The sequence below is a fragment of the Typopeltis vanoorti genome, chromosome 16, assembly GCF_054136105.1.
Source record: "Typopeltis vanoorti isolate ZY-2024b chromosome 16, IOZ_Tvanoo_1.0, whole genome shotgun sequence".
Lineage (NCBI taxonomy): Eukaryota > Metazoa > Arthropoda > Arachnida > Uropygi > Thelyphonidae > Typopeltis > Typopeltis vanoorti.
In genome coordinates, this window is record NC_143564.1 from 67,518,218 (window position 1) to 67,533,588 (window position 15,371).

Below are 15,371 nucleotides of genomic sequence, written 5' to 3' on the forward strand. Positions count from 1 at the left end.
ATTCACAGAAGTGTATAAACTCTCTCCCAAAATGGAATGGGTCACCGTTGGAGAAGTAGACCCAACCCTACTGCAGTGACCTTTACCCAACAGTGAGAAATATATAGTCTGACAAAAAAAATGTCTTGGATAATATTTATTTGGAGAGTGCAAACGGTAGTCTGACCATGGAAAAGACGAGTGGAAGTCCTAGAAATTATCCTACTTTGGCATTGTTGTAATGCAGAAGGAGAGTGGGAAGGGTGTTCTGTAATCTGCATGAGATTACAATCCACCTCAACCCCTTGCATAATATTTGTCAATATCAGATAATAACCCACATCAAACTGATTTAGAATTTCTAATTACTGGATTCTCCCACCGACCTCCAGAAACTGCTAATCCAAAAATAGCGATCTGGTGTCATCCATTCAGTCCTGTGATACTCTTCATTCATCTGTGCTGTTTCTGTCCTCAGAAGTCATAGTAGTATCAGATAGCATATTCATTCTGAAGAACATTCTACTGGTGTTATAAAACATGAAAAAGAAAAATCCTTAGTTTTTGATAATTACAAAGCAATATTCTTCCCCTTCACTCCATGGGAGAAATATACCTTTCCCCTATTAGAGAAAAATTTAATTTTGTTTCTGATGTGGAAACAAGCATACAAAAGGAGCATCCTCTAACTCAATATGTCAGAAAACTATCAATGTAGTTTGAGCAACTATTCCACTTGATTTTATTATGCTTAACAGTTGTGAATCTAAATATTTAATAATAAATAAACACTTAACAAACAAAAATTTTATTATCGAATAAACAAGCAAAAACTGAAGTCATTGCTTCGTTTTAGAGACAGGCAAATTGTAGCACAATGCAAGTTAAGATACTTATAAAAGATCTTCAGTATCTAGTTTTATTGAGTGTCCACTGTATAAATAAATAAATATTTCAAGCAGAAGTGTCCTAAGAAAGTATTTTTGCCCCTATATTATGCCACTGTATTTAGTAATACGTGAAACTTCCTGTTAAATTTTGGTTCATATGTTACATATCATTCTATTCAATATGCTACTTTTTTTCTCCCCCTCACATCTAGTAAATAATTACAGCATGTGTATATTGAATAACTTTACATGACTATTTCAACTTCATATGTTGTTACTCAATCGCTTTTAAAAAAACATACCAAAGATATTTTTAACCATAAAAATTATATAATGATGAACTTGTATTATATCTTAAATGTTTACATTGGTATAAAAATTAAATAACAGTTTTTAAAGGGGAGAATAAACTGCCAAATCAAGCTATATTGTAAACAGTGTCCAAGATGTATAACCTTTAGGCCCAAATATTGCCTGCTGGAACGCAAAGGGAATGACATGACACTAATACATTTCCCAGATGAAACAGTTTTTTTTTTTTTTTAAACCCCTTTGCTGTGCTGCTGATGCCAGCAAACGCTTGGACAACCCTGATGTAAAATGTATATTTATGTCACATATCTAAAATACTGAATTTCTCAGCATTATAAAGTACAGTTATAACATTCAGCAAGAAAATATAACTTTTCTGCTCGTAGTAGTAATGCTTTATAAACAACCTCATATCAGTTATTTGCCCCTCTTTTTTTTAAGCACCACAAGTTCCTGATGATCAGTACTACACAATCAAATGCAGATTTTCACATGCTTTTCTTACTTTGATTCCCTGCTCTCTTTCTTGTTTCCCTAGGGGACAAAAAAACATATATATATATACAGTCCTTGATATATATATATATATATATATATATATATATAAAATGTATAAGACAATGATTTTTAAGGAATGCTGTTGGTAGGGAGGTTACTGAATCAGCCAAAATAGTAGAATTACTAAGTGAACACTTTGCAAAAGTATATCATCCAGGCAGCGATATTGCAGGAATGTGGGAACCAATGGCTTATACAGGAAATGAGGTGAATAGCATATTACAGAACCTTAATGTGAATACATCTTTGTGATTGGATGGTATACCAACTCGAGTCTTACGTGAAGAGGCAAAGGAATTGTCAGTGCCCTTGACCATATTGTTTAATTTAAGCTCCGGGTTAGTCTCAAATAATTCTCAGCTCTGGGTTAGTCCCAAAGGGGATAGGGGAAGAGAGGAAAGTTCCTCTGCATAAAGGAGGCTCCAAGACTGCTGTTGCATTGTCGACTGATCAGCATATCAGGAGTCGTTATCATGGAGAAAACTAATTATACAGGAATGGATAGATGGAAATGGGATACTGTATGGGGGGGGTAGATCATGCCTCAGTAACCTGCTCACGTTTTATAATACAGTGACGGCTGAATTGGATAAGGGTAATGGGTTTACAGTGATACTGCTGGGCTTTGCAAAGGCCTTTGACAGAATACCACATGGAATTCTTATCAGTAAACTGCAGGGGATGGATAGTAGGTGGTTGATGGAGAGATATCATAGTTTATTCCAGAGTAGAATCCAAAAGAAGGCCTGTTGGTGTACTGCAGGGTTCTGTTCTTGGACCATTGCCATTTAATTTGTTCATTAATGATATAGGAAAGGATCTGAGAGGAACTGTTCATTTATTTGCCGATGATGCAAAGTTAGGTACAGCAATAGTGAATACATGTGATGTCAAAATTTTGCAGGATGATTTGGATAGATTGGCAGACTGGTAGAACTGCTCCAGGAAATTGACTAAGCCAGAGATTTGGAAGTGTTGGTGGATAGGGAGTTGAAGTTTAGGGGGCACATAGCAAAAGTAGTTAAATCAGCTCATCAGATCACTTGGTTACTGAAGAATACTTTGATGAGCAGAGGCAAGCAGGTTATTGTTCCTCTTTATTGAGCCTTGATAAGACCCCATCTTGACTACTGTGCCCAGATCTAGGTAGCAAGGTTTCTTCTTGCTGGGGAGGAGGTGGAGAGGATCCAGAGGCGAGTGACCAAGATGGTAGCTGGTCTATGAAATGACCTTACGAGAACAGGTTGAAGATCTGTGGGTTGCAGATATTGGTTGATAGGCAGAAAAGGGGTGATATGATTGAGACATTCAAATTACTGAGAGGTTTTACAAGATTAATTCAGAGGAAATTTTTCAGGTCTGGTGGTGGGCAAACTAAGGGCCATCCATGAAAACTGAGCAAGACTGTAGTTAGTGACAGTGAAAAACTAGGTTTTTACTTGGAAAGTGGTGAATGAGTGGAATAGGTTGCCAGAGCCATGACTGTGAATGTATTCAAAGTGAAGTATGATGTGCGAATGCTGAAGAATTCTTGACATGATGTTTAGGGCCTCCCTCGATGAGTAAGGACTCCTTGGAGTTGCCCTTAATAATAATAACATATTGTATAAACAATGTATAACTTCAGTATACATTGTTTATACAATATATAATTATTAACAAAACAAGTGTTCTCTGCCAGGTTGGCAGCAAAACGACCCAGAGGAAGACCAAGATATAGGTGGATTGATACGGTACAAAGTGCCTTAGACGATAGAAATATAAGATATGATAATGTTGGAATTTTGACAAGTAACAGACTGATTTGGAGGAAAATTGTAGATAGGAAGTTAGTAATGATGTAATTTTTTTCATGTAGTACTATCATATCCTGTACACCCCCTTGAGGGTACATGGCAGGAATTTGATGATGAACTTCAGTATAACAATCAAAGAGAATGGAACTTCTGATGACAATGCACTTGATATTAACATGTGATTAGGTTCGTTCAGATATATTTTCTTCTAATTTTTTTTTTGTCAAAATAAACTATTAAAAAAATTAATGTTTAATTTATTGTAATATGTAATTTATACTTTTATATTACCAATATCAAAAACACGGATACATTAGCAGGTGGTTCCGAATATCTGTGTATGCATAAATGCTCATTATGAGAAAGCCAGCAACAACAGTAAATATTGTAAAGAATATATTAGAAAGTATTGTGAGATAGAAACTAGATTTTTATCTTACTCACTCCTCTTCAAGAAATGTAGGTATATAAGTTGGTCATTTTCAATTATTTTGCATGCTAAGGGTGCTGATGACAATGGATTCCTGTCAGCTATTTTGTTGGAAGACTTCACAGTATCAGCAATCTGAGTAATCGTTATATGGGAATTTTATGGAAATAGCCAAGAAATTAACAGAGAGAGAGAGAAAAAAAACATTTAAAATAAGGAATGCAAGTAGAAAAATTTGTTCTTTGGAGTACAAATCTTTACAATTTGTTCATATATTTCCAAAGATTAAAAAGAAAATCCTTTCTTTCTGTATGTCTACAATGCAGATATTAAATTTGAAACAGTCTTATATTGTTCATAAGATTATTTAATCACATTATTTATTTGTTATTTAGCTTATATTTATTTAACTCATATTACTTAATAAGGACTAAGCAGCAATTCTTTATTAAACAAATTTCACTAAATCAAATATCTTTAAGCTATTCCTTTATCCTCTGGCATCAATAATTTCATGCTCCACTCTGAATCTGTGAACATGTGCAGAAGATATTCAACACCCTGTCACTATTCAGCTTCCAAACTAGCTTCATTTACACATCTTGAATGCTAATAATGTTAACATTCTTTATAACATCATGTTTAATATTCTTTTGCTGTAGAGCCATCTGTTCACTTCTCATATTACTTAAAAGTAGTTTGAACACTACTATACACTGTTGATTTGTGTTTTAGCTAATTTCTCTCTTTTTTTTAAAATACTTCTATGATGGACAATATTCAGAAATGGCATCAATAATTCCATGCTCCACTCTGAATACCTATGCAGAAGATATTCAACACCCCTTGACAGTTCAGTTCCAAACTCATAAAACAAATATTTCTTCTACATTCATTCCTTCTGTCATTTAGGTCAGTCTTCTCTTTTATGTATTTTTGAAAGATTATAAGCTACAGGTCTTCTAATCTGATGCTACGAGGGTGGTCTGAAAAGTTCTCGGCCTAACAATGAAAAAACAAACTTATAATTTCAAAATTATTTTTATTTTTCAACATAATCTCTCTTAAGACTAATACATTTATTCCAGCGATGCTACAGCGCCATTATACCATCCCTATAGTGGTTCTCAGTAAGATCTGCAAAATACCCCTTTACAGCTGCAATCACCTCTTGATTCAAAGAAAAATGCTGTCCAGTGAGCAAAAGTTTTAGTTTTGGGAAGAGATAGAAGTCAGGGAGCCAAATCTGGGGAATAGGATGGATGTTCCAACAATTCATAATGCAGATCCCTTAATTTTCCCATTGCCAAAACACCTTTGTGGGCAGGTGCTTTGTTCTGATAAAAGATGATTTTTTTCTTCTGCAAACCGGATCTTTTCTCACGAATTTTTTTTGTCTAGTCTGATTAAAAGATTGGAATAATATTCCCTGGCTACTGTTTTACCCTTTTCAAGATAATTAATAAACAAATTGCCTTTAGCATCCCAAAACACCGATGCCATGACCTTTCCTGTTGATGGAACAGACTTTGTCTTCTTTGGCACTGAACAACTGGCTTCTGTCAACTGTTTTGACTGCTGCTTAGATTCTGGTGTGTAATGGTGAATCCAAGTCTCATCTATAGTAATAAATTGATGCACAAAATCAGTTTTTTTTCTTGTTAAAACACTCCAAGCAAGGCACTCATCTTGCACAAAGCTTTTTTCATTTGCAATTCTTCATGCAAAATATATCCTACACATTCTTTTGAAATGACTATAGTCTCAGCAATTTCACTCACTTTGACTCACCGGTCATCCAATACCATATTGTGCACTTGATCAATGATTTCTGATGTTGTTACACTTTTTGGACGTCCTTCCTGTGGATCTTCTTCAAGGCTGGTACGGCCACGTTTAAACTCAGCAGCCTATTTCTTAATTGTTGAAAACGAATGAGAAGAGTGCCCATAAACGTTTATGAACCTCAAATGAATTTCTTTTGGTGTTAAACTTTCTTTTACAAAGAATTTTATAACTACACGATACTCAATTTTATCCATTTTAAGGGATACAGACAACACTTTTTGCTTCAGACAGCTGTATAAAACAAACTACTCGATAGAATGACTTGCAATTTCACATGGATGCTTATGACAGATGTACCAACTTAGAAAAAAATCTTGCCGATAGTGTTGCCATTTATGGCTCAGGCCAAGAACTTTTCATGCCACCCTCGTAATAAGATTTTTCTTACCTTCCTGCACAGTCATAGTATAAATGTACTATAAGTTGAACAACCTATAGTATATTACAGTATTACCATTAAAAAATCCCAAAACCTTTTCATCTTACATTTTAATTACTGATTTATAAGAACCCTCTCATTTACACAGTATAATTTTAATGTTTTCTTTATATTACATCATTCATCTTTTCCAATTATATTTCCATAATTTCTCAATTGCGTGTGTTAATTAAAAATTATAAAGTAAATTAAAAAAAAAATTTTAACTTTAAGTGAGACAAAAGCACATGTCAGTGGACATTGAAAATTTATCTTGCTTTGGGAGCTGGTACTGTTTTTAAAATAAAATAGCTATTCTAATAAACCATCAGTAAGGCATTATAACATTTACAAGAATTTAAATTCTACTATTTATTAAAAATTAGTTCATGAACAGTGAAATGAGAAGCAAAGTAAAAAAATTATAAGGGGTGGGATGCATATAGAGAGCTGAAATATACAGCCAACATCGTATTGCAGCAGAGGATCATTTCCATTCATATCATGTGATATGAAGGACTATATCACAAAAATTATAATTAATAAAGATTTCAACTTAGCAATCAATAAATAAAACTAAACAAAAACATTTTTTTGAAACATTCAAAATTATTTATAGATTTGTCTGAAATTCTTCAGTCATTTAGAACTAGTTTCATTTGATGTGGGGGAAATGGTGGGCTCTGTATTTATTGTCTAAATGTCTTGTAAAGTTAAATCAGACTCAATGGATTCAGAGTCAAGAGCAATTTGCGACGTCTGGGGGATTAATGATTTTGAAAGGACGTTATTTCTGTTTAATGTATATCTGGATTTTCCATGATTTTCTACTGCAGTTCTTGACAGACCTTTTTGCTTCTAGCACAGATCGGAATGTATCATCAGATGATAGTCTTTAAATAAGTTGCAACTTATTTAAAATGCCATGTGTTCTTGTTTGTTGCAATGACTGAGACTTTTGAAAATATATCTGAGAGTTGCTATTGGATATTTATGGATTGCATAAATCCACTGCATCACTGTTAAGTATGTAAGGAGAATTAAAAATACTGATTCTCTGTGGTTATGAAACAGTGCAACAATTACACAACAATGTCAAGAAAAACAGCCAACCAAAAAACATTTTATACTAAGGAAAGAGATAAGAGTTATAAATATAAAACCAAGCTCCTTGCTGAACTCAAGAAACTATTTCTTCCACTACTGCATATTATATCACATGAAAAACTTCAACAAATACAAAATATTATATTCAGACGATAAAAATCAGGGAAAAGAATGAGTAGCTGCAGTACTCAACAAACAACACTAAATACGAGGATAATTTTGAATGGACGCAATATCAAGTAGCGTGATGTGGGCAAATATCAGAATGGGGAACTGAGACATTTGTGCTTATGGTCCCAAAAAAGGTTCTACTAAGGAAGAAATGGAGGGATTTTTTTTGAGTTATTAGAAAAGAAACTGACACAATCAAAAAGGAAAAATTGGTTGGTCCTTGTTGGAGATCTAAACAGTAGAGTAGGAAATGATTATTAGATATATAGAAATGTTTCTGGAAATGCAGAAAAGAGCAAAGCTAATAATAATGGTAAGTACCTACTGGATTTCTACTCAGGACATTGATTAGTTATTACTAAGACCATGTTCCAACATAAAACTCAGGGATGTGCCAAAGCATCGAACATTCAGCCGAAGCATACTGAATGAATTTTTATAAACATTTTTTTTTTTTTTTTGTTCAAAAAAATTATTTCACAATGTTTAAAATTTAATTACGAACTATGCTTCAGACAAATTGCAGAATGAAGAAACATAAAAAAAAAAAAAAAAGAGTAATAATATATTTATAGCAGTTGTTCTGTTGCAATTAGGGATGTGCCAAAGCATGATTTGACCAAATACTGAATCTTCAGTTTGCAATTCAGCATGAAGTATACTGAATTCAATTTTACAGACCAAAAATGTTTTGAACAACAACAACAACAAAAATCAACTCGGGTATTTTTAAACACTTTAAAAAAACCTGTATGCAAGTATTTTTTTAATATGTTCATGCTGGGCTATGTTTTGCACATGCCGAACATGTGGCATTGGTTTGCATGATTTTAAAAATTTCGATTCTTCTTTAGGTGAGTAAGAACTTTTTTATCAGTTATTTTTTTTTTTTTAAACAAACTGCTCCTCACTTCTCTTCCTTCACTTGGAAGTAATCATCATTTAGTCTTGAGCACGATAAAAGTGAATTTTAAAATACACAAATATTATTTAAGAAAATATGAAAGAGTTGGAACCAAATCTTGAAGATTCAGTGGCAGACCCTAAAGAAAATATTGATCGATTCAGCAGGAGAGGCATGTGTTGAGGTTGTCTGCAAGAACAGAAAAAGCTGGACTCCATGGTGGACTCAGGAAGTTAAAGAGGCAGTGAAAGAAAACAAAGAAGCACAGCAAAAATTCCAAGCAAATAAGTCAGTTCATGCTGTTATGGTCCATTTACTTTATAAAGAGACAATGTAAGAAAGTGAAGTAGTGTATAAAACTAGTTAAACACAAGTCTTTGGTAAGAATATAAAAAATAAATATCAGGAAGGTGGCAAAATATTCTAGAAGCTATTAAAAATAGAAACAGAAGAAAGAGTACTGTAAAAGGAATCAGAGATGATAAAGGTGACATGAAAACAGGAGATAAAGATATCCTTGATGTATGCAGTAACTTTGAAAGATTGCTAAATGAAATAAGCAGTCTCAGTATGGTGGTGGTAGAAAACACTCAACAGGAATGTCAAGAATACATATCCATAATTGAAGTAGAAAAAACCATCAAAAACCTGAAATGTGGAAAGGCAACTGGAGCAGATGACATTTTACCAGAAATATTCAAATAGGAATATAAAAGTTTTACAGTGGCTGCACTGCATAATTCAGACTGGACAGATGGTTGAATTCCAGATGATTGGAGTAAAGGTTTCAATAGTACCATCTATAAAAAGGGAAATAAAACTGAATGTGAGAATTACAGAGGTAATTGTCCTACTAAGTTTTTCTAGATAGATTTATGCAAATATTATTATTATCATCATCATCAAATTCCTGATATATATACCCTCAGGTGGTGTACAGGATATGATAGTACTACATGAAAACTTTATATCATTACTAACTTCCGTCCACAATATTCCTCCAAATCAGTCTGTTAAATGTCAAGACTCCAATATTATGAGTTCTTATATTTCTGTCGTCTAAGGCACTTTTTACTGTATCAATCCACCTATATCTTGGTCTTCCTCTGGGTCTTTTTCCTGCCAACCTGGCAGAGAACACTTGTTTTGCTAATCTTTCTTCTCCCATTCTGCTTAAGTGACCATACCACCTGAGATTAGCTCTGATAATGCATTCCTGGATGCTGACAATATCAAGTTCTTTCCTAATTTCCTGTTTGCTAATATTATTACTAAGAGAGACCTTCAGGGAGTCAGAGAGACTCATCGAGAGAGAGGCCACATACTACACACACCAGCTATCATACTTATTCTTGAATTCATTCACACTGCTTGCACTCACAACATCCAAAGGCAATCCATTACAACCACACACCACCCTCTGAAAAATCTAGCCCTCACACCCTTCTTAGCAGCCTTCATTCTCAGCTTTCAAGGATGCCCTCTTGTCCTTTCCCCACCCTCAAACAATTTAAAAATTCCATCAATTGAAATCCTGTATGACCCTTTCAGAAGTTTGTAAGTCTCAATCATATCACTCCTCTTTCTCCTGCTTATTAGTGTTTGCAGTCTACAAATTCTCAATCTGTCTTCATAATCAGTATTCCACAATCCTGATATCATTTTTAACACTCTCCTTTGTACTCTCTTCAATATATCAGAATCACAACAGAAACCAGGAAACCAGACCTGCGCACAATAGTCCAAGTGAGGTCTTATCAAGGCCTTGTAAAGAGGCAAAATAACATCCTTATCTTTACATGTGAATGTTCATTTCAGCACTGCAATTATCTTTTGAGTTGTATTTGCAATCTCTGCCGCATGGCCCCTCAACTTCCTATCTATTAACACTCCAAGATCCCTAGCCTCATCAGTTTCTTCTAGCCTAATCCCACCAATATAATATGACAATGGATATCTAATCATGCCAAAGTGAATGACTACATTTACTGATATTGATCTGACACCCATTTCCAATGCCCACAATTCCAGCCTATTGAAATCATTCTGCAAAGACTGCATCATCAACAAATAACTGTATGCCGCTTGTCAGATCCTTCCCAATATCATTAATGTACAGATTGAATAACAGTGGAATGCATTAACATGAAGTTAGAGGTAACAAGTGGTGTACCACTGTTCCTTGTGGTACACCACTTGTTACCTTAAACCTTGCAGACGCAGTTCTCCCGTATACCACTTTTCGATATCTGTCAGTCAGTCATCCTCTTATCCATGCCAATATTGTATAACCCAAACCCATTTTCTCCAATTTATGCAACAGTCTTCCATACTGTATTCTGTCAAAAGCCTTAGCAAAATCCAAAAGTATCATGGTGTATCCATTCCCCTTGTCTAGTTCAATGGTTAACATTGCTATAGAATGTGAGCAAGTTGCTAAAACATGACCTTCCCTTAGTAAACCCATGTTGTTCATTGCAAAGTAGAGATTCACTGTTCAACCCACTTCTGAATGCTTGCTCTAACCAATTTTTCCAAAATCTTCACCACCACTCCTGAGATACTAATTGGTCGATAGTTGGATACATCGGTCTTTGCACCAACCTTATGCAATGGAATTACCATACATTCCTTCCATTCCTGCATAATCTTCCCTGTTCTGAGACTTATATTAAGCATCCTGATCAAAGGAATGGGCAGTTCAGCTAAACACTCTTTTAGCACACATGCTGATATTCCATCAGTCCCTATTGCTGAATTCTTATTCAATTTGTGCAACAGCTCTAATACCTTGGTCTCACACATCTGCGTTTCTTCATCTAGTGAAGAGACAACAGTGAGCTCAATGTTACATTCACCAGGTTGATAGCTTTTAATGAAATGGGCACTCATTAACTGAACAAACCTCTTCTGCATCTGTAACCCACACCATCTGGATTTTTAAGAGTTATTCTTTCATATTCATTCATTCTTTTACTTGCAGCATATCGATAGAATTCTTGTGGGTTGTCTTTAGCACGCAGAGCCAGTTTCTTTTCATACTCAGACTTTGCTTTCCATACAACAGTTGTGACTATTCTAGCCTGCTGCTTATAACGTTCCTAATGGATGTCATCCTTATGCAAACAGTATTCCTTCCACATTGTTACAGATTTCTTACGAATCACTTGCTTAATAAGATTACACATCCATTTCACTCCTACTCTATTTATTCTTTTAACTCTCGGGACACACTCTGATATCACATCATTTAAGTATTGTTTAAATGCTTCCCATGCACTGTCGATATTCTTTCCATCCAGCAACCGATCCCATTCCACTGAACTCAGTATACTCCTCAGTTGGTCCCAATTTCCTGCTTTGTAGTTCAGCATGTAACCTTTTCTGAATGGAACATTCATAAACTTAGTCACTTCCCAAGTGAGTACCACATGATCACTGTCACCAACTGGAGGCAGAATAGTTACGTCTTTAACTGATATGCCCTCTGACACTATAATCAAATCTAACACTCTTTGACCTCGAGTTCCTTCTGTCACATGCTGCTTGAGGAAGTTGTCCCATAACAGCTCAATAAAATAACTTTCAAATGCATTTTCATTCTTCTAATGAGATTATACTGCTACCCAATCAATATTTGGATAATTAAACTCTCCCATTATGATTACTTTTTTGTGCTCATTTTTTCTATTTGGTGATGCATTTCTTCATCACTAGCAACCGATCCACCGGATCTGTAACAACACCCCACTATGTAATTTCTCTTGTTAGATTCCACCTCATACCAGATGGCTTCAAACTCACTGCCACATGAAATATTGTTAGTAGTATTACTACAATCATAGGTCTCAACTCTAACTGGATTTAAGTCATCCGATATCATTAGCAGCACGCTCCCTCCTCTCTATTCTTAAAAATACTGTACCCGCGATACTCGATACCTGTTAGTAGGTCTGATTCTGATAGCTAGGTCTCACTGATACCTACAATCTGAGGTCGCAACTTTTTGACTAAGGCAACAAACTCTACCCCTTTGTTTCTGATACTCCTAGCATTCGTGTACAGACATAATAATCTACCTGAATATTCTTTTGTATACTCTTGTTTGCAGTCTGCCTGACACAGTTGGACAACTTGCAGATTCTTCTTTAATGTCTTACACATGTAGACATCTTTGCACACATATGATGGGTCCGAACCGGACGAACACAAACCTGAAATCGTTCTTGCCTCGTCAACATTTCCATGGCAAAGCCCATTCCCATCATTAACAGAGTTATATAACATTGTCACCCTTGCACTCACATTCACACCATTCCTCCCTTTATAATTTAGTTTCCCTGACTCTCTGTGTTAGGTCTCATACCAGTTATTAGTTTTTCTAGACAAGAAATATATTTGGGAAACGGTTAAGAAAAATTGTGGAAGAGAAGACCAGTAAATAACAAGCTGGATTCAGGCCAAATAGAGGTTGTTAGGATCAGATTTTCAGTTTAAGATACATAGTTGAGAAATCATGGACATATAACAAGGATCTGTATTTAAGTTTTAGAGATCCAGAAAAGGCATATGACAAGGTGCCAAGAAGAAAGCTATTCAGAATGCTAGAGTTGTATGGTGTCAGTGGGACATTATATCAAGCAAAGCTTCATGTTTGAATTGTAACTTTGCAGTTAGAATTGAAGGAGGCTCAGGAAGATGGTCCAATGTTAAATCCGGTATGAGACAAGAAAGAATTAATGTTCTACATGGTTTATAAACTGATTTTGATGCATTTTAGTCTTTCATTAAACTTCTATTAGATTTACCAACTACAAATCATTCACATGGTAGAAAAATGTTTTATTTTTGACACTCATTGTTTGTTTTGTGTAAATAAATAAGTTCATTTGTATTGTAAGGTATTTTTTTCTTCATGTACATTTTAACTGAAACCTAACAACACATTTGCACAAGAAAAATTAGAATATATTCTTTTTTTTTTTGTTTTCGTTAGAAAGTATGACACTTGGTCCTGTCCTGTCAGGTGTCTTCTCTCTCCAGGAGATTGACTGCCATGTGTCTCCACCATGTCCTATTCTGTGCCTCTCTGCTGCATTCCTCATATGGGAGATAGGTCCAATCTTCTATATTTTTCATCCACTCCAGTCTTGGTCTTCCTCTCCATCTCTTTCCCTCAACAGTTCCTTCGAGGTGTCATTTATAGGCAGTTATGTCTCAGAATATATCCAAAATAGCTGACTTTTCTCTTTTTAATTTCTTTCTTCAGGCTCCTGTTTATGCCTACCATCTCTAGTATCTCTTCATTTTTCTTTCCATGATATGCTCATAATTCTTTGCAGCATCCACATTTCAAAGGCCTCCAGTTTTTTCAACACTCAGATTGGAGAGTGTCCATGTCTCTACTCTGTATAATAATGTAGACCATGTGTAGCATTTGGAGATTCTTAGTCTTGTTTTCAGATTTAATTCTCTAGATATCAGTAGATTGTTGAAAGTTGACCTTGCAATTTCATCTTCTGTCCTGCCATTCTCTGTGATCAAGTGTCTGAGGTATATGTATGTTTGCACCTGTTCTAATTTATTTCCTTTTATATTGATGCATATTTTTGGTATTTCATTTTCTCTTGAAATTATCATGATTTTTGTCTTTTTAAAGTTGAAACTGAGGCCAATTTTATGCTGTACTTGAGGGTTTCATCTATAAGAGTTTTGAGGTCATATTTGTTTTCAGCTAGAAGAACCATGTCATCTGCATATCTTAGGTTATTAATATTTCTTCCCCCTACAGTAATTCCTTTGAGTTTACTAATTTTATTAAATATTTCTTCTGTGGACAGGTTAAAGAGAATCAAACAAAAGACACAGCCTTGTCTCACACCTTTCTGAACTGGGAATCTTCTGAGGTCTCTCTATTTATTCTCAAAGATGCAGTCTGTTCCCAGTAAAGATTAGTTATTAGTCTAATGTCTTTTCCATCCATGCCTATTTTTGAAAGGATTTCAATTAATTGTTCATGTTGAACATTGTTGAATGCCTTTTTGTAATCTATGAAGCAGAGGTACACATCTTTTTGTTTTTCTAGATATCTTTCTATGATAGTTCTGATGTTGAAAATACCTTCTCTTGTACCTACATTTTCCTTGAAGCCACTTTGTGTATCATTTATTTCTATGTTTATTTTTCTTTTATTTTTTCAAGAATAATGTATATTAGGACTTTTGATACTTGACTGATGAGGCTAATTGTCCTAAACTCGTCACATCTTGTAGCTTTTGTTTTTCGGGGAATTGGTAAATATCGGTAAAAATTTAAAATCACATAATATTGTATTTTATTTTCCCTTCCTCTTTCTCCTTTCAAAATATCATAGTAGGTAAACTCTGTTAATAGAGTATCTAAACACAATAACAATTTCAATATAGTGGAGGGGAGGGAGAAGAAATGTCATGGAGTGAAGCTGGTATGGTAGGAAGTCAATTGAATAAATTCATACGGAATAAGAGAGAAATTAGTTGGAATTAGAGAGGAATTAGCTATATACAAAACAGTTTTAACTTATGGATCCGAGAACTGAGTCAGAAGTAAAACACTTGACCAAAGACTAGAGTCCTGAGAAAGATTAGAGGCATGAACAGATGGAATCAATGGGCATATCATATTAAAAACGAGGATATTAGGAAAGAACTTGACATTTTCAGCATCCAGGAATGCGTTAGCAGAACTAATCTTGGTATGGTCACTTAAACAGAATGGGCGAGGAAAGATTACCAAAACAAGTGTTCTCTGCCAGGTTGACAGGAAAACGACCCAGAGGAAGACCAAGATATAGGTGGATTTGATACGGTACAAAGTGCCTTAGACGATAGAAATATAAGATCTGATAATGTTGGAGTCTTGACAAGTAACAGACTGATTTGGAGGAAAATTGTAGATAGGAAGTTAGTAATGATGTAAA

At 34.8% G+C, this 15,371-nt stretch overlaps 1 protein-coding gene across 2 annotated transcripts in view; it reads right to left on the reverse strand.

Annotated features, from left to right (window-relative positions):
• Nucleotides 1–775: 775 nt before the first annotated feature.
• LOC150098099 (G kinase-anchoring protein 1-like) overlaps nucleotides 776–15,371 on the reverse strand; it is a 217,775-nt gene continuing 203,179 nt past the window's right edge. For both annotated transcript variants that reach the window (XM_090406355.1, XM_090406354.1), the window contains one exon: nucleotides 776–1,715. In XM_090406355.1, the coding sequence (XP_090262481.1) occupies nucleotides 1,683–1,715 (33 nt within the window). In that variant the 3' untranslated portion in view covers nucleotides 776–1,682. The remainder of the gene's footprint in view (nucleotides 1,716–15,371) is intronic.